Raw genomic sequence first — 24,006 nt, forward strand, 5'->3', positions numbered from 1 at the left:
CGACAGAAACTATATGGTCGTCTTCTACTGATAGTACAGATGCTGAAAGCAAAACTACGCTGCACTTGTCCACCCTTCAACCTGAGATTGAAAAGACAACGGTGGAAGTTGCACAACTGTTGCTATCTACCGTACAACAAGGGGTTGTAACAACATTAGGAGACACTGTAACAACTAGCGCCTCTGAAGAAGGGTCAACAAAAACAGAGGCATATGAAACTTCTACAGGAACAGAAGAGGTGAATTTTAGTCATTCCAGCACTGCCAAACAGGATGAAGCTTCTGCAGTGTCTCTAACGACACATGCTTCGACATCCACTGTTGAAACTATTAATGAATCACTGTCAACACAAACTATTGTATCTCCAACAATAACAGACAATGTCATCTTCAGCCAGTCCACAAGTGAGACGTCCAGTGAAGGCACTGTGCCTTCAACATCTTCATTGTTGTCCAGTACTGAAAAGCCTTCAATATTGCAAACAGATGTCTCTCCCAAACCTACCTTCACAGTTGACACGACAGACTTTTCACATAAGCCCAAACCTGAAGGGACAACATCTTCAATTGTGACTACTCTCATATCTTCCACTCTTTCAGATGACATATCCAGTGAAAGTACAATGGTGGAGTCTGTACCAACTTTCACTGGCTCAACATTATTCTCTGTGGTAACTTCATTCCTTGACAGTACAACAACAGAGGAATCCGGAGGCATTACTGATGACTATATAAAAGTGTCATTGTTTACTGAAACATCAACCCAGAAAGCTGCGGACGATGTTACAGGACTAACTGCCTTGTCAACAGCTAAAGTAACTTCTCACAAAACAAGTGCTTCTTCAATGCCAACCGTCTCTTCCACTTCTTCACTTTACAGTACTGAGAAACCAACTGACAAACCAGACATGAGTTTGAGCCAGTCCAGCACGGCCAAAGACAGAGAAGAAATGTCACCAACAACAGAAGCATCTGTGTCTATGACTGACTCTGTCAAAGAATCACTGACATCACAAAAATATCTAACTCCAACAATAACAGAACCTTCAACATCTTCCTTGTTCAGTACTGAAAAGTCATCAATATTGCCAACAGAGCTCTCCACCAAACCACCCTTTACATCTGAAGCTAGTAGCATTTTTACTAAATCTGATTCTGAAGGGGCAGTATCTTCAAGTAGTCCTATTCTTCACTTGTCCACTCTTGCAGAGGATGTTTCCACGGAAGCTACAGTGGTGAAGTCTGTTCCACCTTTCACAGGATCAACTACGGCAACTTCATTCCTCAGCAGTACAATGCTAGAGGGTTCAGGAGATATTATGGATGTCTTCCCGAAAGACTCAATGCTGACAGGAACCTCTCCTTCTACAGCTGTGGATGTTAATACAGGAGATACTACCCCCTCAAAATCGGAAGTAACTTCTCTGGGAGCAATGACCTCTTCAAAGCCAACAGTCTCTCCTCCTTCTTCACTGTACAGTACAGAGACACCATCTTCACCTTCTGAGACACATGAAACTGGCACCCCAAGTGAGAAAATGACTTCATCATTGGTGGCTTTTGTCAGTTCATCAGAGGACTCTGGATCAGGTGACACAACTCCTGATGAATCTATAACAACTGAGACCCCTTTCTCTTCATCAATAACAGAGAAGACCTCCAGCCTTTCTTCAAGTGAGATATCAAGCAAAAGCTCTACACTCTCAACAGCCTCATCATTGTTTAGTACAGAAAAGCCTACAACCCTGCCTACCTTAAAACATGTCAGTGATTTCTCAAGTAGAACTTCAGTTCCTACAGTTGTAGAACAAACTTCTAAAACATCTCAACCACAAGGGTCAACTATTTCGCCTGCATCTATAGTTACCCATTCTCCAACGACAGAAACTATATGGTCGTCTTCTACTGATAGTACAGATGCTGAAAGCAAAACTACGCTGCACTTGTCCACCCTTCAACCTGAGATTGAAAAGGTAACGGTGGAAGTTGCACAACTGTTGCTGTCTACCGTACAACAAGGGGTTGTAACAACATTAGGAGACACTGTAACAACTAGCGCCTCTGAAGAAGGGTCAACAAAAACAGAGGCATATGAAACTTCTACAGGAACAGAAGAGGTGAATTTTAGTCATTCCAGCACTGCCAAACAGGATGAAGCAGTGTCTCTAACAATAAATGCTTCGACATCCACTGTTGAAACTATTAATGAATCAATGTCAACACAAACCCCCTCAAAATCTGAATTAACTTCTCTGGAAGCAATGACCTTTTCAAAGCTGACAGTCTCTCCTCCTTCTTCACTGTACAGTACAGAGACACCATCTTTACCTTCTGAGACACATGGAACTGGCACCCCAAGGGAGAAAATGACTTCATCATTGGCGTCTTTTGTCAGTTCATCAGAGGACTCTGGGTCAGGTGACACAACTCCAAATATGTTGCTTACAAGCTCTTCCATTTCAGTAGCATCATCATTGTACAGTACAGACAAATCTACATCGGTGTCTGCTGTAACACAAGGGTCTTCTCCCACTGTTTTAACTGCTGAGGAATCTATAACAACAGAGACTCCTTACTCTTCATCAATAACAGAGAAGACCTCCAGCCTTTCCTCGAGTGAGATTTCAAGCAAAAGCTTTACACTCTCAACAGCCTCATCATTGCCTACAGCCATGTCAGCCTTGTCTACCCTTCAACCTGAAGTTGCTACAGTTGGGATTCAAAAGACAACGCTTGAAGTTGCACAACTGTGGCTATCTACTGTACAACAAGAGTTTGTAACAACATTAGGAGACAGTGCAACAGCACCAACAGCTTCATCCTCTTTTTCTATCATACAAACGTCTGGCTCTACCATTTTGCCAGGTAAGACTTCAACATCTTCAGCCTTGATGTCAACCCTTGAAGTTGTGGCCTCTAATAAGTCCATTGATGAAACATTGGACAAAAGCTCTGCAACACCAGATATTTCATCATACTTTGATTCCGAAACACAAACATCAATGCCCACTAATGAACCTTTTAGCGATGTCGTAGCGCAAATGGAACAGGCCACCAGTTTTCAAATCTTTCTCGACAAAACAGAAACTATGAAAACATTCATAGTTGATACTTTAGTTGCTTCTGTTGGCGTTTCTTCATCATTAAGTCCATATTCCTCAATAGAAACAAGTTCAAGTTTAATCTCAGTTACTGAAACACCCTTTGCTTCTTCGGGATCTATTACACCAAGCTCATATGAACATCAAACCTCTCTTCCAATGGCAAGCCCCAGTATGTCTGTATCAACAGTTATTTCTACTTATACTGACATGGAGATTTCTGGCAGTACACCAGAAGACGGTGACTTAGAAACAAGTCAAGATGGTTCTGGTGATGATTTTAGTTTTGAAACAGCCACAAAACCTTTTCATACATATACTGTAGCAACAGATGAAGCTGAAACTGATGACCACGCTTCAGTCAAAAGTGACCTATCAAGCACAATGCCCACTGAAATCTATACAAATATTAATCTGTCCTCATCACAGCCTGCCAGTTCAAGCTTGAGGGAAATTGAGCAAGGCAGTGGAGAAATTAAAGATGAGTCTACTTTTGAGGATGACATTGCTGAAGGGGCAACTGCACATGCTACAGTTAATGAGGCATCTGTTAATACAGTTTCAACAATACCCCTAGCATCTTTAGTGAGTTCAACATCTGATGAGCAAACATATCATCCAACATCTCATTCTTACAGTACTGTGAAAACAACAGCAATGCCCCATAGCTTTGATTGGTCTTCGACTATTGTTGATGATAATAGACATTCAACTCTACCAGAAGAGCAACAAAGCAGCCCAAACAAATCTACAACACCGTCATATTTTCAACCAACAAATGTTGGTATTTCCATATCAAGTACAGAGAAATCTAAACCCACAGTGACGCCAGTGACTAAACCTGACCTGATGGTATCTCCTCATGCAAGTTCTCTTAACAGTTCTGAACTTTCAACATCAACACCTCTTACTATTTCAACAAAACTAATATCGGTGACTTCTCCTTCAAAGACACTGGCAGCAGTAAGCAGCTCATTTGGGGAAGCAACTGGTGAAACAGAAACATTTGTTTCACTTTCAGAAACCTCAGAGAATGTTTCTTCTCGGGAGGTAGAGAGTATTTCAAACATGCCTTCATCAGTTGAAATGACAGATCGAATAAAACTAACATCCACAGCTGAACACATGACAGAATTGTCTACTCAAATACCTACTTTTAAAATCACAGATAGTAGCACAAGTGATTATACCACTGCAAGGCCAAGGTCTATCCACACAAAGGAGGGAGTAATGTCAATGTCCACTCCAATACCCTCAATCACATACCATGGTTTTACCGACCAGCAAGTTGTAATAATAAATCCAAGCATTGACCAAGTTAAAAGTAACCAAACAGAACAAACATCTACTATGGTTTTGCATCCATCAACAAGCACATCAGTAATACTTACAGATGACAAACATGATATAATTGATGCAGATGGAGTGTCTCTAGATCCATCTTCTGTAGTCCACCCAACAATTCATATAGCAGAAGCGACAGGCGTAGAGACCGTTTCAACTCAAGAGGTTTCAATCACAGAGGGATCTGGAACTACTGCCACAAACATTTTTACTTATGAAGATGTGTCTGGGGAAGAGTCGCTATCTCAGGCTACTCCAGCTATGGATATATCCGCAATGTTAACCTCTGGATTGGAAACCTCACCACGTTCTTCTGACACCAATGCTCATTTTGTTTCTGACGACAAAGAGATACAAGCTCAGGTGACAGTGAAAGATTCAGTATCACATGTCTACAGCACTGAGGAAATTTCAAGTACTGTGATTTCAGAGGATTATGTAATTACTTCAGAAGCTCCAGTCACTCAAGTGCCACGTATGTCTAGTACAAAGGAACCCATCACTAAGAAAGATCCAGACATAAACAGCGAGGGAGGGAAAACACCATCGCACAGTCTCTCATCCAGTGGAGTTTTATCAACCACTGTATTTCCAGTGACCACAAGTTTCAAGACTCTATCTACAACAGATCTTGTGGATACCGAAATACGTTCTTCAGTTGCTGTTTATTCTCAACATACCCCTTCAAATGATATAGAAATAAAGTTTATAGCTACGATTGTTCCAGAATTAGATACAAGTTCATCAGGCGTGCCCTTCCAACAAGCTAGATCAGAGATTGCATCGACTCACTATCCTTCATTTGAAACCTCTTCTGAGAAAAACACAGCCTCCACAACAGGCACAGTGATCCCTAGGCTTGAATTACACTCTCAACCACCTACCCTTTCAACACAAACAGGGGTCGGAAGTTTGGAAGATAAAACACCAGATGCTGCTGCTATTGAATTGTTGTCCTCTCAAAGGCCTATTACAACAGTCACAAAGGTAGCACATATGCCCATAAATAAAACGCTTCCATTGACTAAGTCTTCACTCTTAAGCACAGAAAAATCAACAGTACCAACTGGTCAGTTCTCCGACTACACAGTAACATCAGTTAAGACAGATACTGAGCATACAACCTCTTCGAAAGAGATCACTGAAGTAACATCTGACTTCAGTTTTTCAAAAACAACACCAGAGCAACAGGCTAAGACGAGTGTGAAACCAGCCCCTGGTACTACCAAACATACTCACACAACTTCCTCTACATATGCCTTTCTGGATTTAATTGATGAAGCCCCAGATTATGGTAATATTGGCCAAGTTGAATCACTGCCAGAATACCTTACACCGAAAACAACAGCTGCCTCCGAAGTGGTTACTACTTTAAAATCCTTCAGTGATATGGACTCCTTTAGTTCTGAGAGCAGCAGTTCAGAGGAAAATGTAACATCTGCAACAATTTCTGAGGCGGATAGTGACAAGAAAACAACCAAGTCACCATTTGTCTCAAATATGGCAACACAACCGACTGTTAGTCCCTATAGAGCAGCAACTGTGACTGAAGGAACACCATTAGAGGAGAACTCTTTATCCCAAGAAGAGATCCAGACAGTATTCAAGGATCAAACAACAATTTCAGAAGAGTCAGAAACATCTGTAGGGCCAGCTTCAGTGTCTATGTCAGTCGTACCCGCAAGTGTTCAAACCAACCCAACGGTTGCATTTGAACCCACCACCCCTTCATCCTCAGTGGAGATTGATAGTATGAATACAACTAAGGCACCATCGCTCACAGAAAGTGAATCACCAATAAAAGGAGAAGATACAGCAGCACCAGTCCTGGATTTGGGCCACACAGTTATTGGTGAAACAGTTGAAATTCCAGGTATATACAGAACTTTTATATAATATTTAATAGATTCTTCCTTTACTTACATTTTCAGTTCTGTGGTGTGTTCCTTTCACTAGGAATTCATTCATGTACAGAGAATGTCTGTCTCAATGGTGGGACTTGCTACAAGACTGGCAGCATCTATGCATGTAATTGTGCCCCTGGTTACAATGGTCCTAACTGCGGAACAGGTTGGTTCACTAATACATTCCATTGAAGACTTGTCTACATATTGTTCTCATTTTCTTTCTGTATTCATTTGCATTACCTATATAGAACTTGATGAGTGTCATTCCAATCCTTGTCGCAATGGAGGAACATGTATCGATGGTGTGGCAAGCTTCACATGTGTGTGCCTTCCAAGCTACTCTGGGCTCTACTGTGAAGAAGGTACGTTTGCTTAAAGCCTAGGTCACAACCAAACATACAACGTTTTGGCCGTACAATTTATGGCGTTTCCCAAATCGAGATATTTCTATTTCTTTTTTTAATTTTCAATACATTTGCCAAAAAAAATAAAATTCACTTTGTCATTATGGGGTATTGTGTATAGATTGATGAGAAAAAACATGTAACATAACAAAATTGTGGAAAAAGTGAAGAGGCGTGGGTGCTATCTGGATGCACTGTAATTAGATCCTTATTGTAAGAACTAGCTTGAATCCCTGAAGCTATTCATAAAATAATAGTTTGATTAATTTGAACACCTAAAATACCACAATTATCCTATGCACATATTCTGCATTTTCTTTAGATCTGCACAGCATCTTTTTTTTACACAAGATTACAGTAAAGTCAAAAAATAAAGATTTAGCTCAATAAACACTGCCAGTTTCTTAAATTCTGCATTTTGTACTGAATTGTCGGGAAATATTTTTTACCAGGGTCTACACCCTAAACATTGTTGGGATCAGTCATCACTGAATCACACCCTTACTGCGTAGTCACACAGCTGTGTGTATTTATGCTTTGTCAAACATGAATTAAAGACAATTCTTGTCAAATAACAAAGCCCATGATGAGATTAATAGAAGATTAATAGATCTAATAGACCAACAATGTTAAAACCAGGCTAAAAATGTCAATTTGAATTGATTTATTGGACTCTGTGTATTGCCCCCTCCACTACCCACCTAGTGGGGCCCTCAGCAGTGGATCTACTACCCTAATTCATTCATTCTTATGTATTTACCTGGTTGATTGAGATTAAATACTATCTAGTCTAAGCCATTTACTGAACTGCATTAATCCTGAGTAGCAGAGTTATGCTGTCTAATCCTTATGCAACTCCAATCATTATTCTTTCACATCTGGCAGAGTAAATAATTGCTTAGTGAAATGAAACTGAATGTTGCTTCCTGTCCCTTCAGATACTGAAACCTGTGACTATGGCTGGCACAAATTCCAGGGACACTGTTACAAGTACTTCCCTCAGAGAAGAAACTGGGACACGGCCGAAAGAGAGTGCCGAATGCATGGGGCTCACCTCACTAGCATTCTCACTCATGAAGAACAACAGTTTGTGAACCGTGAGTAAAAAAAAATAAAAAATAAATATATATATATATATATATATATATATATATATATATGTCTGGTTAATATATTACACACATAATTATACATATTTAAAATATGTGTACATCCAAACAAAAACACTTTTCTTTACAAGGTCTTGGACAGGACTATCAGTGGATTGGTCTCAATGATAAAATGTTTGACAATGACTTCCGCTGGACGGATGGCAGACATGTGGTAAGAGAGCCTACGTCCCCACCAATCTTTTATATATATATATAAAACTATATATAAACTATTTTTCCTCCTGCTTGGGTCCTATATATATATATATATATATATATATATATATATATTTATACATGTATGTATATGTGTGCTTTTCAGTCATGTGACTTCTGTTATGGCGGCCATTTTGAATACCAAAGTAGAATTATTCAGTACTACAACATGTAACAATATCTCTACACAGGATATAAATGAAAGACAACTGATTGACAATGACATTTTTAAGTATGCGTAATCATAGCTCAAGAAGAAAACATTAAAAACACGGCCCCAGAGGCGCACGTTTATGTGAAGAAACCAGTGTGTCAGTGTGTCTCCATTTCTGTGAGCAAGGAATTGGAATTTTTAGCTATTGATGTTGAAATTTCCAAAACTCAACATATTATGGTGGTTGGATGCTATAGACTACCATCAGCTTCAAGCAACTCTACATTGACTAATCTTTTGTCACGTTTAAATTATAGTGAATTGTTGATTCTTGGTGACTTAAATTGGGATTGGTTAACTTCTGCATCAGATTCGCTGAAATCACAATGTGATCTTTTAAATCTAACTCAACTGATAAGTTCCCCCACAAGGTTAAACCCCAAATATGTTGAGAAAGCCACGCTGATTGATTTGGCACTGACAAATATGCCTTACAAAATTATTGCATCTGATGTCTTCCCAAATGATATGAGTGATCATTGTGCAATTGCAATTGTGCGGGACACAAAAAATCCCAAAACCAAACCTTGTATGGTTGTTAAGCGTATTCTGAAGAATTTTTCCGAACAAGCTTTTTTTTATGATTTGCACTGCTTTAACTGCAGCACCACTTAGAAAGTTTAGAATTAAGGGGCGTGAAAATCCTTGGTTCACAAGTGAACTATCAGAACTGCTCCATGCACGTAATGCAGCTTGGGCCAAAGCCCGGAAATCCGGAAGTGAGGGTGACTGCTTTTTAGGCAATTGCGAAACAGATTTACATTGCTGCTGAGGAAAGTAAAATCTGGCTTCTATCTTGCTAATTTAACAGAAAATTTATCCAACCCCAAAACATTTTGGAAGGCCATAAAATCACTAAATAATTCGAGTAATTGTCTTAATTTGCCTTCAAATATAGTGATTGATGGACAAAAGGTTACTAATAAAACTGAAATGCTGAACAAATTCAATAAGCATTTCATAGAATCTGGCTCCTTGTTTAAATCAGATAATTCTTTGGGGCAGCCTCCAACTCATCGGGAAAATGTAATGGAGGATTTTAACTTTCGGGCTTTTACAGTCAATGAAGTTAAGAGGTCGCTGAAACAATTACAAGCTTGGAAACCAGCGGGCCCTGATAACTTAGAGCCACATTTTTTAAAGCTTGCATCTGAATTTATTGCAAAGCCATTGTGTTGTATTTTTAATCTTACATTGGAAACAAATAGAATTCCCAAAGATTGGAAATCTGCAATTGTGTTGCCACTTTTAAAAGGTGGGGATGCTAGCAATTTAAATAATTATAGGCCTATTTCAAAAATTTCTGTTGTGGCAAACATTCTTGAATCCTTGGTTAATGATCAAGTGAAACTGTACCTTGCTTCTACTTCTACTTGGTCAGAGTTTCAATCAGGATTTCGTAAAAAGCATAGAACAACTACAGCTACTATGAAGGTTTTAAACGATATAACTGAAGCTCTTGATAATAAACATTGCAGTGCTGCCCTTTTTATTGATTTTACAAAAGCCTTCGATACTGTTGACCACATTGTCTTGGCTCAAAGACTGTCAGCGTGTGGTTTTTCAGACCAGGCAGTTGAATGGTTCAAAAATTACCTGTCCAATAGAACCCAGAGTGTACAATTGGAGGGTTCTGCTTCTGGCGTTCTGCAGATCCAAAATGGAGTGCCTCAAGAGTCCATACTTGGGCCCTTGCTTTTTACACTGTATATTAATGGCATTGGAAGAAATATCCCAAATGCTAATTTTCACTTTTACGCAGATGATACAGTGATCTATTGTTCAGCTCCCAGTCCTGCAAAGGCCTTTGATTATCTTCAATCAGCTTTTAATCAAGTGCAGGATCAGTTGTGCCATCTCAGACTTGTTCTGAATGCATGAACAAAACTGATGTTTTTCTCCTTGCTAAAAAAGAAAATTAGTTTGCCTGAATCAATCTGCACTAAATCTGGACAGAAAATTGAATTGGTATCGAGTTTTAAGTATTTGGGTTTTATAATTGATGATGGGTAGCACCTGCTGTCAGCTAAGCTGCAGGTACAGAAAATAGCATAGGCTAAGGAGCTGTGATTGTGAATTGCCAAAGGGAATTTGAAAACACATGTAATGCTGCTCCCTCACACAACCTTAAGTGAGGATAACTCATAGTAATGGATGAATTGATAATATGTGAGTGTTATTTTGGAAGTATTTCTTGGGTAGTCCTGTTGCTGTTGTGTGTAGATGTAATGACAGAGAAGCAGAGCCTGAAGGCCCTGCTGGAAGAGTCAGGGTCAGAGCTTGACAGGGAGTGTTTGAACCTGGAATAGTGCTGAAAGAGAACCGCATTAGGTGGAAGATCCGACAGCTGTGTGTACTGTATCTATGTGTAAACGCACATTTGGGCAAGAATGTTGCGGCTTCAATAATAATAGGTTTTAGTAAATTACTCCCTGTTAAGAGACTGTTCTGTACAACCTAACCTTGTTTAGTCTTACTTAAAATGCATTTTCACTACTGTAATGCCCTTGTTATTTGCCACTTAAACAGAAGAAGATGTAAAACTTATAGGCTAGGCAGACCGACTGTATGTAGTAGGTCATTTGTAATTACTGTAGTAGATTCAGAGGGGATCCATAAAGTATGTGAGTACTGAGTCTATGGGTATGGTACAGGTAGGGGATCTTGACATGACAATGTGGGAGCACCAGGAAGCAGGGAGTGACACAGGGGCCCCTCAAGTCATATTATTGGGGTTCATTGGTGGAATATTTGGAGGTGGGCAACTTTTATCACGTGGGTTACAACAACTTTCAGCGGTAGCTAGAAGGTCCCGGGGTCTATCCCTTGTAGCCACTAAAAAATGGTTTGATTTCAAATTGAATGTATATTAATTATATATGTATAATCTTGATTTAAAAAAAAAAAAAATCATCAAGAAACATTATTTTTCAGCAATATGAAAACTGGAGGCCAAACCAGCCAGACAGTTTCTTCTCCTCGGGTGAGGACTGCGTAGTGATGATTTGGCATGAGGATGGTCAGTGGAATGATGTTCCTTGTAACTACCACCTTACATACACTTGCAAGAAAGGAACAGGTAACAACATAACTGGAAAGGTAGTCAAAATATGCCATATTTTATAATGCATTGAGGATGATGCAAATGTAATGTTTTCCAGTGGCCTGTAGTCAACCTCCTCTTGTAGAAAATGCAAGGACATTTGGCAAAAAGCGGGACAGATATGAGGTCAACTCTTTAGTGAGATACCAGTGCCAAACCGGCTTTATCCAACGACATGTGCCCATAATTAGATGCCGTGGAGATGGTCGATGGGATGTCCCCAAAATAGCCTGCATAAATCGTAAGTTGACCATTATTGAGAAACATTGTTCTCCAATGTTGTGTGATCATAATGTGTTTCTTTTTTAGCATCAATCTATCAAAAGGCATATTATCGAAGACATCAACACAACAGTCTCTATAGCATCAACAACTTCAAGCGGAGGCCAGACGAACTCACACACTTCCAGTATCCGCTTTATCGCACACGGAGAGGTCGAAATGAACAGCGGAACAAAAGAAGATAAAACAATGAGCGAACAAATCAATGCAATAGGACAAAGCCTATGGAAAATAAAATTTGTGGAATGGATTTTTCTTTCCATTTGGACAATGAAACTCGACGTCACCTTTTTCTTTTTTTATCAAGGAGCACCGTTCACCATTGTGGATTTATATCGGACATGTTCCTTATATTTTGCTTCCTGTAGCCCAAGGACATGTTTTGCCACCGGGTTATTAAAACAAATGATTACATACACATTTGTTTTGTATTAGCAAGTTACATAGCGCTTATTTTGTGATTTTTTTTTTTTAAGCAGGACTCAAGGAGACTGTTGTGGCTGAGCTTATAGCTGGGGCACCTGATTTGTGCCATTTTTAAATTGTGAAAGGAGGAGGGTGTGGAGGTTGAACTGTTTGCATTATCCCCTACACATTTCTGGCTCTCACAAACACATTTGGGAGCTTGTACTGCCATAGAAATAAATTGTGTGGATTTGTGTTCTGCCAGACACCTTGTTTGTCTTAGCAATTGCCAAAAATGCACTATATTTGAATGCAGACAGTTTTACAATGATCATGAATATGTAATGGCAACCCTCACTACATGTGTGACATTGGAGGAACACTATCAAATATAGTAAAGCTTCAAAATGTCTACAGTCTACAGTTACACTGTGCAGCTTCTATACAATGTCCTGTCCTCCACAATCACACGTTAACCAGAAAGTGGCTTTGTACTTATGCTGTAACCAGTAATCACTGTATTAGTTCAACCTCCAATTTGCTATTTTGTTGTAAATCAGCCATTTAGAGAATGTATTATGTTGAAATACTCAGAGAGACTTGAATGAACATTAATTTATTTTCAAGCAGATCTACAACTCTTCCTTTGATCCTCACAGCAATGGCCCTCAGGGGCTCTGCATGTATTTTTGTATTAATCCAGAGACCAGCAACAATCCAGAACTGACGAACTGGGCACTGAAGAAAGTCAATGACTTTATACTGTTAAATATTTGCTGTGGACCAAAGAAACTGCAAGGCTCTGTCGACTGCAGTAATTTGCATCTGCATTTTATGTACAAGCGGATGCTCATTAGCGTCTCCTGCATTATTTTTGGTGTATTTTGTTATGAGAAAGTTGTTTTGTCTGCCTGTGAATGTGTGTTTTAACCCTAACGTGCACATGATATCTATATATTTATAACTTGTACAATGTTGATGTTTGATATGTTTATGAATTACTTTTTAAAAGGCATAATTGTTTTCTGCTTTAAACCACAAAAGAAATAAATATATTAATATTTTTTTTGATGAACAAATCTATCAAATTATATAATAACTCTATTTTCAAATTTCTAAATTATTTGGTGAGTGATTATAATTGGTGAGTAATTATAATTTTTCCACACAATAATGACTGAAGTGCTGTTGTTTGACTGTTTGACCAGCAGGTGGTAATGCCACACCAGTCTTTCAAGTGAAGGAAACGGCATTTAAGTTCAGTAACATATACTGTTTTATTTAAATTGGTTGCTGTAGCACATGTCTTCCTCTCTATATTGTAAACATATAAGAACAAAAACATCTCTGATCAGTCAACATGATCAATGTTCAACAGCTTTATATTGCTTTTAAACGACATGACAAACTACATGAAAATATGCTCATTTGGTGAGATCAGAAACTAAAATGCTGTATACCTCAAGCAGTTTACATTTATCCAGCATCTCTATATCTTCCTAAAACTGACCCAATTCCCATGGATCCTGCATTCATCCTTTCAAGACAGTTCTTTTGTTCTTGAATAATGTAGTAGGGGCTGGGAGTTTGGTACTTCAAATACAATGCGAATGAATAAATAAAGCGAGTAGACTCTATTCTATGGAACCGTGAATGACGAGGGTTTGTGCCAGATATGGCTCTCTCTCTCTTGGAAAAACAGGGTCAAAGTTGTACTAATGCTCTTTATTTCAAGTGATTTTGCTCTACATGGTATATGGTGATACAATGCAAAGACAGTTGCTTTTATGTGTCTGCAAGTATGCAAAGCACCTCGATGATTATTAAGAATGCAACGTGAAGAACCTGTAAAAAATTGAAAGTTGGGATCCACATGAATTACTGCATTTTGAGAGTCAATTATTAAAAAGACACACTTTTCAATTACATTTATTGACTAAACATTAAAAAAACAATTAGTGTCAATACATAAAGACCATTACAGCTGTATTGTTAAAAATACGCATTGTATATAAACAAGCTGGCTGCGTATTCAGGAAAACAGTCACAGTACAAACATTTACATTCATTTTATGAAAAGTAATGTCATTTGAAAAGGAATTCTCCACAGTCTAAATTACGAAAGGACCTAGAATTTCTCGATGGGGAAGTATCACACCTGTACTAAAACATGCAACAATATTACCTCATCTATATAGCAAATCTCTTTCACCCATGCATTTTCTCGATATTCGCTGGAGGACAAATCAAACTTAGATGATGTTCCTTCACCATCAAGTCCTTGTCTTTTTATTCAATGCAATTTTACAATCCTGTGGCCCTCAGCAAACAATCAAGACCAACAGTGAAATACAAACAAGTAGTGAAGTGGTTATAAAAAAGTCAACACTAAGGATGTATGGCAGATACGGCTGAGAGTAAAAAATATATCACAGTTTTTGTGAAAGTTCATGCGAGTTAGCTTCCAAAGCTCATGTGCTTCATGCTGACTATGATGTGGCTGTTGTTGTTCTTTGGTGGTTATGTCTTAACCTTGTATCTTTTCACTGATCATCCTTGTAACAATAGACACCATAAAGCTTTTGTGCCTTGTCTGGGAAGCCCACCAGACGCACTGCAGCCTCAGTAGGACTACAGTTCTTGCGGGGCCTGGAGATGGGGTAGCGGATACTGCCATCCGCGAACCAGCCTGAATCGCAGCGGTCATAGCTCTCCAGCTTCCAGGCGGAATACAAATGGCCAACTTTGGCTATTTCTGCGCCGTCAGCTATGCAAGCCTGTTCTGCCTCTTCGAAGGTGAGTCTGTCGGGTTGTACCAGCCAATAGAGACGACCTAGAAGGAGAGAAGAACCATGGTATGTAAGGATCTTGTCTATTGACCAAGTTTGCTTTCAAGATAAAGGTTAATAATGCTGCTCTATTTCATTTTGAAGTAGCCAAGCTGCTCAACAAACATATTTTCAAATGGAAAGAATGCTGTACTGTTTTAAATATGATCATGTTACATTTTGGTTCAGTTTTATTATGCTATCTTATCTTCATACAATTGTGGTGTAAATTAAATACAGACCACTAACCTGTCAGGGGAGCAGCATAGCAAAAGACGTCATAGCGGCTCAGTTTCTTGTCCCTGCGCCCATAGCTCCTGAGACCTGGCCCATTGCTGGTCCCTCCACAGGGCTGTCTGGGTTTGGTGATGGGGTACTGCACGGTGCCGTCGCTGAGCCAGCCAGCATTGCACCAGTCCAGGCCTCCCTTCCAGGCCTCCAGCAGCTGATCAAAGGAAGCCACCACTGCACCCTGATCTCGACAAGCCTGCTCTGCACCTTCGAAGTTTAGGTGGTAACGGCCTCCTGATGGGGAGTAAGGAAACACGACACCTGGGGAGAAAAAGCTTTTGTTACCAGATAAGCAATCATTTAAGGGTGTTCATTATGGAAAAGTATTCATATCATATCAACTGCCTGCAAGCAGAATCTTTGCAGTATTTGTGAGTACACAAACATACTGTGCTAATGCAAGGCCTATATCCTATGGACCAGATCAGTGATTCTCAGCTGGTGGCTTGAAGCAGGACCAGTGGGTTACGGGTCCTCGGACAAAAGTGACTGGTGCTGAAATGTTTTTCAAGCTTTTGATAGTCAACCATATGATGATGACCTTGAGTCAACACTGTGTCAAGGAGATAGCTGCCTTTCTATATTATGATACCATGATATGATCAAACTGCAAATGATTTTTTTATAATAATAATAAATTAGCAGTTTTATTTGAGTCACGATTTGTCGAAAGCAGGTCCCAAAGTTACACATATCATGCATAGATTTGATCATGATTTATGTTTCACTGGTTCACTGGTTCACATTTACTGAGTTGTGTACCGTGGCTCAGACGGTAGAGCAGGTCGTCTAATGACAGGAGGATCTACATCTAAAATCATATTCTATCAACAACGTGACTTACCATTGTTTGGATTTCCTTTCACTTCCAGGACCACCTCATATAGCTGTTCCTCCATCCCAGTAAAGACCTCACAGCGGTATTTCCCTGCATCCTCCATGGAGATTTCAGTCAACACGAGTGATGCATCTTCCTCATTTGCCTTCTGCAGAAAGGCGCGGCCGTCAAAGTTGTTGTATGTCTTTATGTGGAAGCCCATTCCCACCAGCACATCTTCATTGAAACTCTCATCTTCTGCCACCTTGGTCCATTTCACACGGATCCCATTCAACATAGGTATTCCGAAAGTGTCTTCTTGCAGGGCGTGGCAGGGGATGGTGACGTTGTCACCAAGATCAGCGTAGACTGTAACTGCAAGACGAACAAGTATTAATCAGATAGAAAATACATCATCAGACCATCAGTGTGTGGCAACAGATGTTTACATTCATGAGTCCCATGTATGTTAATTAACAGGCACTGTCCCGGCCAAATAAACTGATACACAGACAGCATGTGGTGATTTGCACAAGAATTTGGTGCAGGCAGGGGTGTGTCCAGACTGAATTTACTGGCGTGACTTAGGGTGTTGTCTTTTTATTATTAAAATATATCTTAGCCCAAATCTGCAATATTTTTAAATCAAATCTGTCATTTCTCCACAGTCTTCAACATTTTTCCATTGGTTAATCGATGGTTGAGCTCTTTTCACTTTGTTAAACCACCCGTCAGCTTAAATCCAACAGGCTGCTTTGTCTCACACCATGGATTCCCACTATGTCCCTGACCTTTAGGTATAGACCACACACAGTTTGCTTGGTTTGGAAGACCTTCACCAGCATGAGGTAGCCAACCCTTTGCAACAGTCAACCAGATGATTGTGTGTACATGGTCCTTGACCCCAGTGTCCTCATTCTTCCTGAGCCACTGTGACAAGTGTTTGCACTGCTGTTCAGATTGGGACTTATGGATGGCTGTGTTTTCTGAAGGGAGATGTGTGCCACTGATGGCCTTTGGGTGAAGTATGACTAGACCTTTTGCATTCTCCCCATGTGCTGAGTGTAATGTTTGCAGAACATATGACTTGTTTCAAACTTTACTTAACTCTTTACTTCTTCATTGTTTAGAGTTTTTGACTTTGTAAAGTATATTTTGATTAGATACATTTTAAACCTGTTTTAGTCTTTAGCGTTAATCTAGACCTGGTGGGTGAGTTATATTTGAAGTATACTTGGTATGAAAAGTTGAAAACCACTGCTGCAGACTATTAATACCCCCAGGAGGTCGAATATCTCAAGCACTTAGGCGATTATATGACGCGTAACAAAGAAAGAAGGAGAAACAAAATCCCACTTTAATCTATTCTAAATTATTTGTCTTTGTTAGCTGCTATTTGAATGATTCACTTCACTTCCAATCCCTATCCAATAAAACCCTGCTGCATCTGGTGCATATTACAATTTCGTTTTCCATAAAAATATACAGTATGCAAAGCATTTCTTACATACCCAACCTCGCAATTTCTACATTCTAATGAAATGCCTTCAGAAAGTTTGCTTGTTTTTTTCTGTCCAATCAATAACGTGCCAGGGGTTTTACAGGCTTTGGAAACACGCTCTTGCTGCTAATTACTAAATTCTTTGACAGAAGCCTGGCTTGCTCCTCTTTGGCCACGCTTGACTCACTGCTTATTTTGCCTTGTAAACCAAGAGCGTTGGTTGCAGTTGGAGAAGGTCTGATTACAGCCGAAAGTACACACTGAAGAAGCTATAGCTTATTTGATTTCTGATTTGATATATATTATTAGCATGCTTGTATAGGTTTAATCCAAATAGCAATACTGTTAAAAAAGTCCAAACATAATATTTGTTCGGAATATTGTTAAAGGGAACACTGATAAATAAACACATCAATGACTTAAAGACTGGATAAGGCTTGTCAGAATCCTATTGCAAAGCTCTTTTAATACCGGCCTTTTTTTGGTTCAGTAAAGAGGTCTTATCCCTTGAATTTGAAAGCTATACAGTTTACATTGGTCTGGCCGACATTACGTAAGCACCATGCACTTCAGTGTAATGTTTTCCAAGCGATCTTCAGTAGTTACAGGCGACCGTACATATGGAAAAAAACTTTACAGTGCTTCCTGCTCTTGCATGTCCTGTAGGGGAATTTGGCCCCGGTCATGGGGCACTCTGCACTCATAAAGCACCAGCCTGTCGTGTGTACTCTAGCCTGGGCACAGAACGAAGCCATTCATTTCTATGTCACACCTCCAACCACGTCCTATTGACATCCGACTAAGATGTCAAATGCCTGCTTAAGATTTAAATGGAGGAGGTAAGTTTTTAGTAAATTCTGTCGGATTCCTTCCGAAAAAGCGGGTGGGATTGAAAAGTGAGCTAACAAGTAAATGGACACATGCCTTGCAGCTGCTGCCAAGTAGAAGCAGTGACATTTTATGACCAAGCACAATTTTGTCTCACTCAGTAAAATCTTGTATTAGCGAGCGATTAGAACCATCTGCTGCTCCTTAAGGCCCAGTATTCACTCAGTGATCTATATTTTCTCTAAATCTAATTATGTTTGTAGAGCGCTGGACACAGTTGTGCTCTGTGTTAATTATGGTGTTAAAGGGATGCAGACATTTGACATCCCTAAAATGAAAATTACTTTCCATATTTTGGAGGAGCAAACAAGAAAGACATTCATCAATAGTAAAATATGATTAGTGTTTGAGTGATTGTAACATCCTATTTAGATAACTTAAAGCAGTACTAAGTAACGCATGCCCCTAGAGGCCATGAGCGCCACTGCAGGTGTCATAGCATGTTACTCATTTCTTGTCCGTGAGAGTAAATATTACGCTGACAGAAAAGACATGGTGAGGGAGGGATATTGTACATCCAATAACACTATGGAGTAAACATTTTTCACTCAAACTTGGCTGTAAATACTGGTGCTAGCCCACAGTTAGCTTTCCCCGTTAGCCTGTTAGCTTCTTCTTCGTGATTCTATTAGTGTGTATTGGTGGCTCCGACCCGGAGGCAGGAAAGTTGCAATTCTGGTTTTCTGGCTAGAGACACCAGGGCTAGATGAAAGACCCCCCAATCATCCCATTAACACTTGTATTAACCCCAGAGGGCCTACAAAAAGGATTTAGTCAGGTAAACAAGTTACTTAGTACTGCTTTAATAGCTTATTTAGCGTAGCATAATACAGCTACTACAAAATTAAAATTACTTAATTTAACACTCTACTTTATTATGCACAGTTTGTAGTGACTGCACTTTTGCTTACACCGACACCCTGTACTTCTGGGTGGTGCTCACTGACTCGTTTTTTTTCCACTTGCAGAATTACAACCATATATGGACATGGTATTTAGGCATTTGCTTTTCTTATGGCTGAACAATTATCGCCTGGTTATCTTATAAACAGAGATTGAAAAGCCTGCTGGCACCAGACAGCTGCCTAATCCTGCTCTGCGTCCCCTGCCTCAGCTCATTTGCAGCCAAGCCCCTTTTCCCACCCAGCCCTAACAACCGGGCCAAGCCTCAGTTACCAACAACCACAGTGCGCTTTACTCCGAGACTATTACCTCACAGGGAAAGACAGAGTCATTTTGGCCGCGGCTCAGCTCTGGGGCTCTATACGTTTAGCTGCGGGTCGTTAATCTTAGCTCCGCTCCTGTCACCCTGCCTTTATCCATGGCACATTTCCAAAAGAGCTCCATTTTGGAGTAAGCTAGTAGGTGCTGAATAGGACACACCCCGGCCCGAGAAACACTGAGAGAGTTTTAAAGAGAGTGTGGAATAGTGATTATGGCTTTTTCCATGACAAGGCTGTTCACGGGAATTATCTCCCTTCAGGCTCTCAGTATTGTGGGACTAGCTTAGTTTTATTCCTGATTAATGCTCTCTTGGGATCAACACAAAAAATACAGATACGGGACCACTCCATCATTAAAGACTCAAATTCAGCACGATCATGTTGAAAGGTAATTAGAACAACCATTACCATTAAGTCAAAAACCACCAAACCATCTTTATAGTAATTGAACATTTGCTTTGCTTTTACCTCCCCTCTCTCAATTTGAAACTGTACTCGAGTAAAAAGCAAAAGTAACTCACACAGCTGTGAACATCAACCATGGGGAATCGTTTCAATATTTGGATAGGAAAGATAATCTGTTCTCCAAGTGAAACATTCTCCCAACAGACCAGCCGTTTCCTTCCGTCTTGGAAGCTGAGACATCCCTAATTTGACACGTTACAGAGTCAGCTCGTCGGGGGCTGCCGAAAGCACATTTAATATCCCTCAATACATAGAACACGAAGCCACAGAGCTGTCAGTACGTCTTTCACAGCCCGGGACCATAATCCTCTGAGCAGGTGCCAATAAGAAATATCACAGACAGTTAATAAAATGACACAACTCATTATCCTCAACTTTTATTACCCGTCGAAACAGCGCTATGGACATTGACAGCAGGACTTTACAAAACGTATTTGGAGCTTGTGTGCTGGTAGTAGTATGAATGGTGTGCTCCTCCTTGCGCTGGTGTGGGCAGAGCATGACACCGTGATTCATTCGGGGCCAGATTGTGTTTTAGAGGTTTGTATGCAACACCGAGTCACAGTTACCCTGGAGACGATGTTGCTACTTTTGCTTCATTGACCCCTTTCTTACATAAGCTTTTTGCATGCAGTTTCAATATTGATGCAGAGACAAGCACATTTCACAAAGACACATGCACACAATAAAACTCAAACATGTAGCATATGCCTGTTTATAATTAATATTATGAAATTAAAAATGATACATAAATTACCTGATAGAGTTGTGTTGAACTCTGCCTGACTCCCAGTCAACGTCATCGTGATGATGGTGAAAAACAGCAGACTAATCATTTTTGTGTTACAAAAAGGGGCCTCTTCAATATAAATGATATAAAATGAAACGTTACTATGTAGTTGTTAGTCTAGCAGCCCCTCTTTGATTGTGCCTGTGCAGCAGCCGCCTGTGGTTCTACTGGAAACTTTGGGCTCCTCAGAGGTCCACACAAGTGCCTTTTATTGAAGCCTAACCAGTGCAAACCACTCCCCCTCCCCTTAGTCCATCACCAACTCTGTCTCCCCTCTGCCACATTATTTAGGAAACATCGTCTCGCCCTCTCTGTAGAGTATAGAAAACCACGAGAAAATAAACCTGCAGCGTATGTTCCGCAGCGGTGTATATTATGAAATCCCTCTGATCCTTGTGCCTATTTCGAAATATTTTGTATACACACTGTGCATAATACACATTGTATAATGTACATGAGAATACAATAAGAACCCTATTGCACAAAGGGTAAGTGAACAGGGGAAGAAATAATCAAAACCTTTACCATGTATCATTTATCTATTATCTATTATCAGGGTGAGGTTCAAAAAGTTTTACTTCTCCCCACTCCATCAGTGCATAAGTGATTATTAAGTGATTGTGTCGGCTATCTTTTTGGCACACTATTTGCTTGAAATGAATGAATGAATGAATGAATGAATGAATGAATGAATGAATGAATGAATGAATGAATGAATGAATGAATACAAAAGGAGTCATTTCTAAAATATGACTTTAGCAACTGTGCTTACTGCAACATTTACAATTCCAAACTTAAACCCATAAGCATCTCAAAGAAAATGGATGTTGCAGTCAAAATATTGCAGCATCTAAAAAGTGAAATCAATCAAATCTGTTAAACCAGAACTACTATAACAACTACTATATGACTCGCTTTTGCACCTTCCGTACTTTTCTTTGTTGTCAAAGGATAAATGTGCTTCATTAAGTTTACAGCACTTACTTGAAAACAACACTATTTATATTCCAAAAGTTAAAGTAATAGTACTGTATAGGTCTGAATGAGATATACTTCCTGAACACTGATATTATTTTAGTGAATTAGAGCTGTTCGCTCTTGTGCTTCCTTCCTGTCAGTGCATACGGCAGTGTTAAAGTCAAGTGCAGTTGATTTATGGACAATATGTGACCCTTAAATATAAAAGAGCCATAAAAATGATCCACTGTGCGTTTGTACTAACAAGTCATAATTATTCCCTCTGTCCGATGTACTTACTGTCTGGGGCGCATGGGTTTCCTCTCCTGCTGTAAATAAATGTGTTTGGAGATAAAGCGCTGTGTAAAACAGAGCTCTATGGATTTGCGACCTGCCATCACCAAAGTAGTTCTGTGTGGTCTGCGATAAATATTTCCGCAGCTGTTCGCATCGTCTTTGTGAGATGGCAAGACTGTCCCGCACCGCTCTATCACTGGAGTTATCACAGCTGGGACAGGCCAAGTCGATTCTCCCTTCTGGGCCTTCTGTCACTCCACAGAAACAGCCTTGGGGCCTAACTAAGTCTGGAAACCTGCACCTTGCCCAATTCTCTTAAGTGCACAGATTAGGGTTGTGCCGATGAACGATATCATCATCCATCGTGATGGATGAGCAACATCACGATGGAGAGCCACCATCGTGATGCCACGCCCCCTCCTGTCAGAAACACGCACTGGTCTTCTGTAGGCCTTGTAAACCTGCAAACTTTGCAGGGATAGCACTGTAAATTAAATCACGGATATAACTAATATGCACGCTAGTTTCAGTAGCCTGCCAGAAGCCATGATGTGTTAGCCGTAATTATTAAAGTAAAGACGCAGCGCTGCTCTATTTCTGACGCGCGGAGCTCTCTCTTTCTACAGCTCAAAGTTTAACACTGCGTGGTTTTGCTTTGCTTCATACGGAAACTTAAACCGTTTCAAAAATGACGAGATGGCTCTCACATCGGAGCTAGCATGGGCATGCATGGGTTTAGATTATTCTCACGAAGGACCGAGAGAGGAAAGAGAGAGGAGAGAAAGAGGCGCGGTGTAGGAGGTACGAGGTTACGAGCACACGGACCGGGCGGCGCGTGGAGCGGCTTCAAAAACGTAAGCTACGACGCAAACGTGTACATATTGTGCCGTTTACCCACTGTTTCTTAAACATTACATTAAAATTGAGCAAATGCAAATAATAAGCTCAGATTTACATTCGTATTAGTGTGATAAAAGCCTTGGTATTGAGGAGTTGACGCTCTGATTAAGTCGTTCTCCTCTCAAACTTTACGCACGAGTTTTAACACATTTCTGTTGCAAAATTCGTGTTCCGTGACTCTGTTCAGATCACGTTTAGTTGTGATCCCATTATCCTGCAATCTGCACATTTTTCCAAACATACATAGTAATATGCAGCATATATATAGGCTATGTAAATGTCTTTAAAAAATGCTTATACTGAGAAATGGACGATATCATCGTCCATCACGTTGGTTCACTGTAAACATCGTCAACGGCCAATTAGGGGAACATCGCCCAACTATAGCACAGATTACATAAGATGACAGAATACTATCTCCAATGTTTCTTTAAGGTAACATAGTTGTGCGCTTTTTACATGGTTGCACCCTATTTCTTGTCAATCCTAAGTTCCTATTAGGCCACCATGGGAGTATGAAGCATCATCTTGTGTAACACAGCAGCATCTGGGAAAGCTCTGCACATATCAAAGGTTTTCACCAACCATAAGAGCCCCCCTTATTGGCAAAATTACTGTATAAACGTAGGCACTTCCTCCACAGACAGGCAGAACACAATAGTCTGGCAGACATGTGCCTCTATTATCTCGCGGATGTCTTGCTGGGTCCCCATTCAGGCCTCTTTGACAACTCAGAAGAAGACCAACTTCCAGCTTCATCTGAAAACACTAACCAGAACAACAACACCGTGGATTACTTGGCCAAACACTGGTTGCCAATGCATAAAAAGATTTTTGAAGCCTTATTATGCAATTGTAAATATTTGAGGAAATCAGTGTAATTAGATTTGAAAGAGTTTTGGCAGTTTGGCGAAGAAAAACA

At 40.0% G+C, this 24,006-nt stretch overlaps 2 protein-coding genes across 2 annotated transcripts in view; one reads left to right on the plus strand and one right to left on the minus strand.

Annotated features, from left to right (window-relative positions):
- Positions 1-11,907, plus strand: part of vcana (versican a) — a gene marked incomplete at both ends in the record, with an annotated part of 55,907 nt that extends 44,000 nt beyond the window's left edge. Inside the window, 7 exons of the mRNA XM_079571429.1 lie at positions 6,402-6,515; positions 6,601-6,714; positions 7,695-7,853; positions 7,997-8,079; positions 11,272-11,416; positions 11,499-11,681; positions 11,750-11,907. Coding sequence (XP_079427555.1) covers positions 6,402-6,515; positions 6,601-6,714; positions 7,695-7,853; positions 7,997-8,079; positions 11,272-11,416; positions 11,499-11,681; positions 11,750-11,907 — 956 coding nt within the window. The remainder of the gene's footprint in view (positions 1-6,401; positions 6,516-6,600; positions 6,715-7,694; positions 7,854-7,996; positions 8,080-11,271; positions 11,417-11,498; positions 11,682-11,749) is intronic.
- A 2,133-nt stretch (positions 11,908-14,040) lies between these two features.
- Positions 14,041-21,116, minus strand: hapln1a (hyaluronan and proteoglycan link protein 1a). Its single transcript, XM_079577269.1, has 4 exons — positions 20,898-21,116; positions 16,091-16,438; positions 15,205-15,507; positions 14,041-14,960 (listed from the first exon to the last, which is right to left on the minus strand). The coding sequence occupies exons 1-4, from the start codon at positions 20,974-20,976 to the stop codon at positions 14,671-14,673; spliced, it is 1,020 nt and encodes a 339-aa protein (XP_079433395.1). The 5' UTR covers positions 20,977-21,116; the 3' UTR covers positions 14,041-14,670.
- Between the last annotated feature and the right edge of the window lie 2,890 nt (positions 21,117-24,006).

This window comes from Gobius niger, assembly GCF_951799975.1.
Source record: "Gobius niger genome assembly, chromosome: 1".
Taxonomy (NCBI): domain Eukaryota; kingdom Metazoa; phylum Chordata; class Actinopteri; order Gobiiformes; family Gobiidae; genus Gobius; species Gobius niger.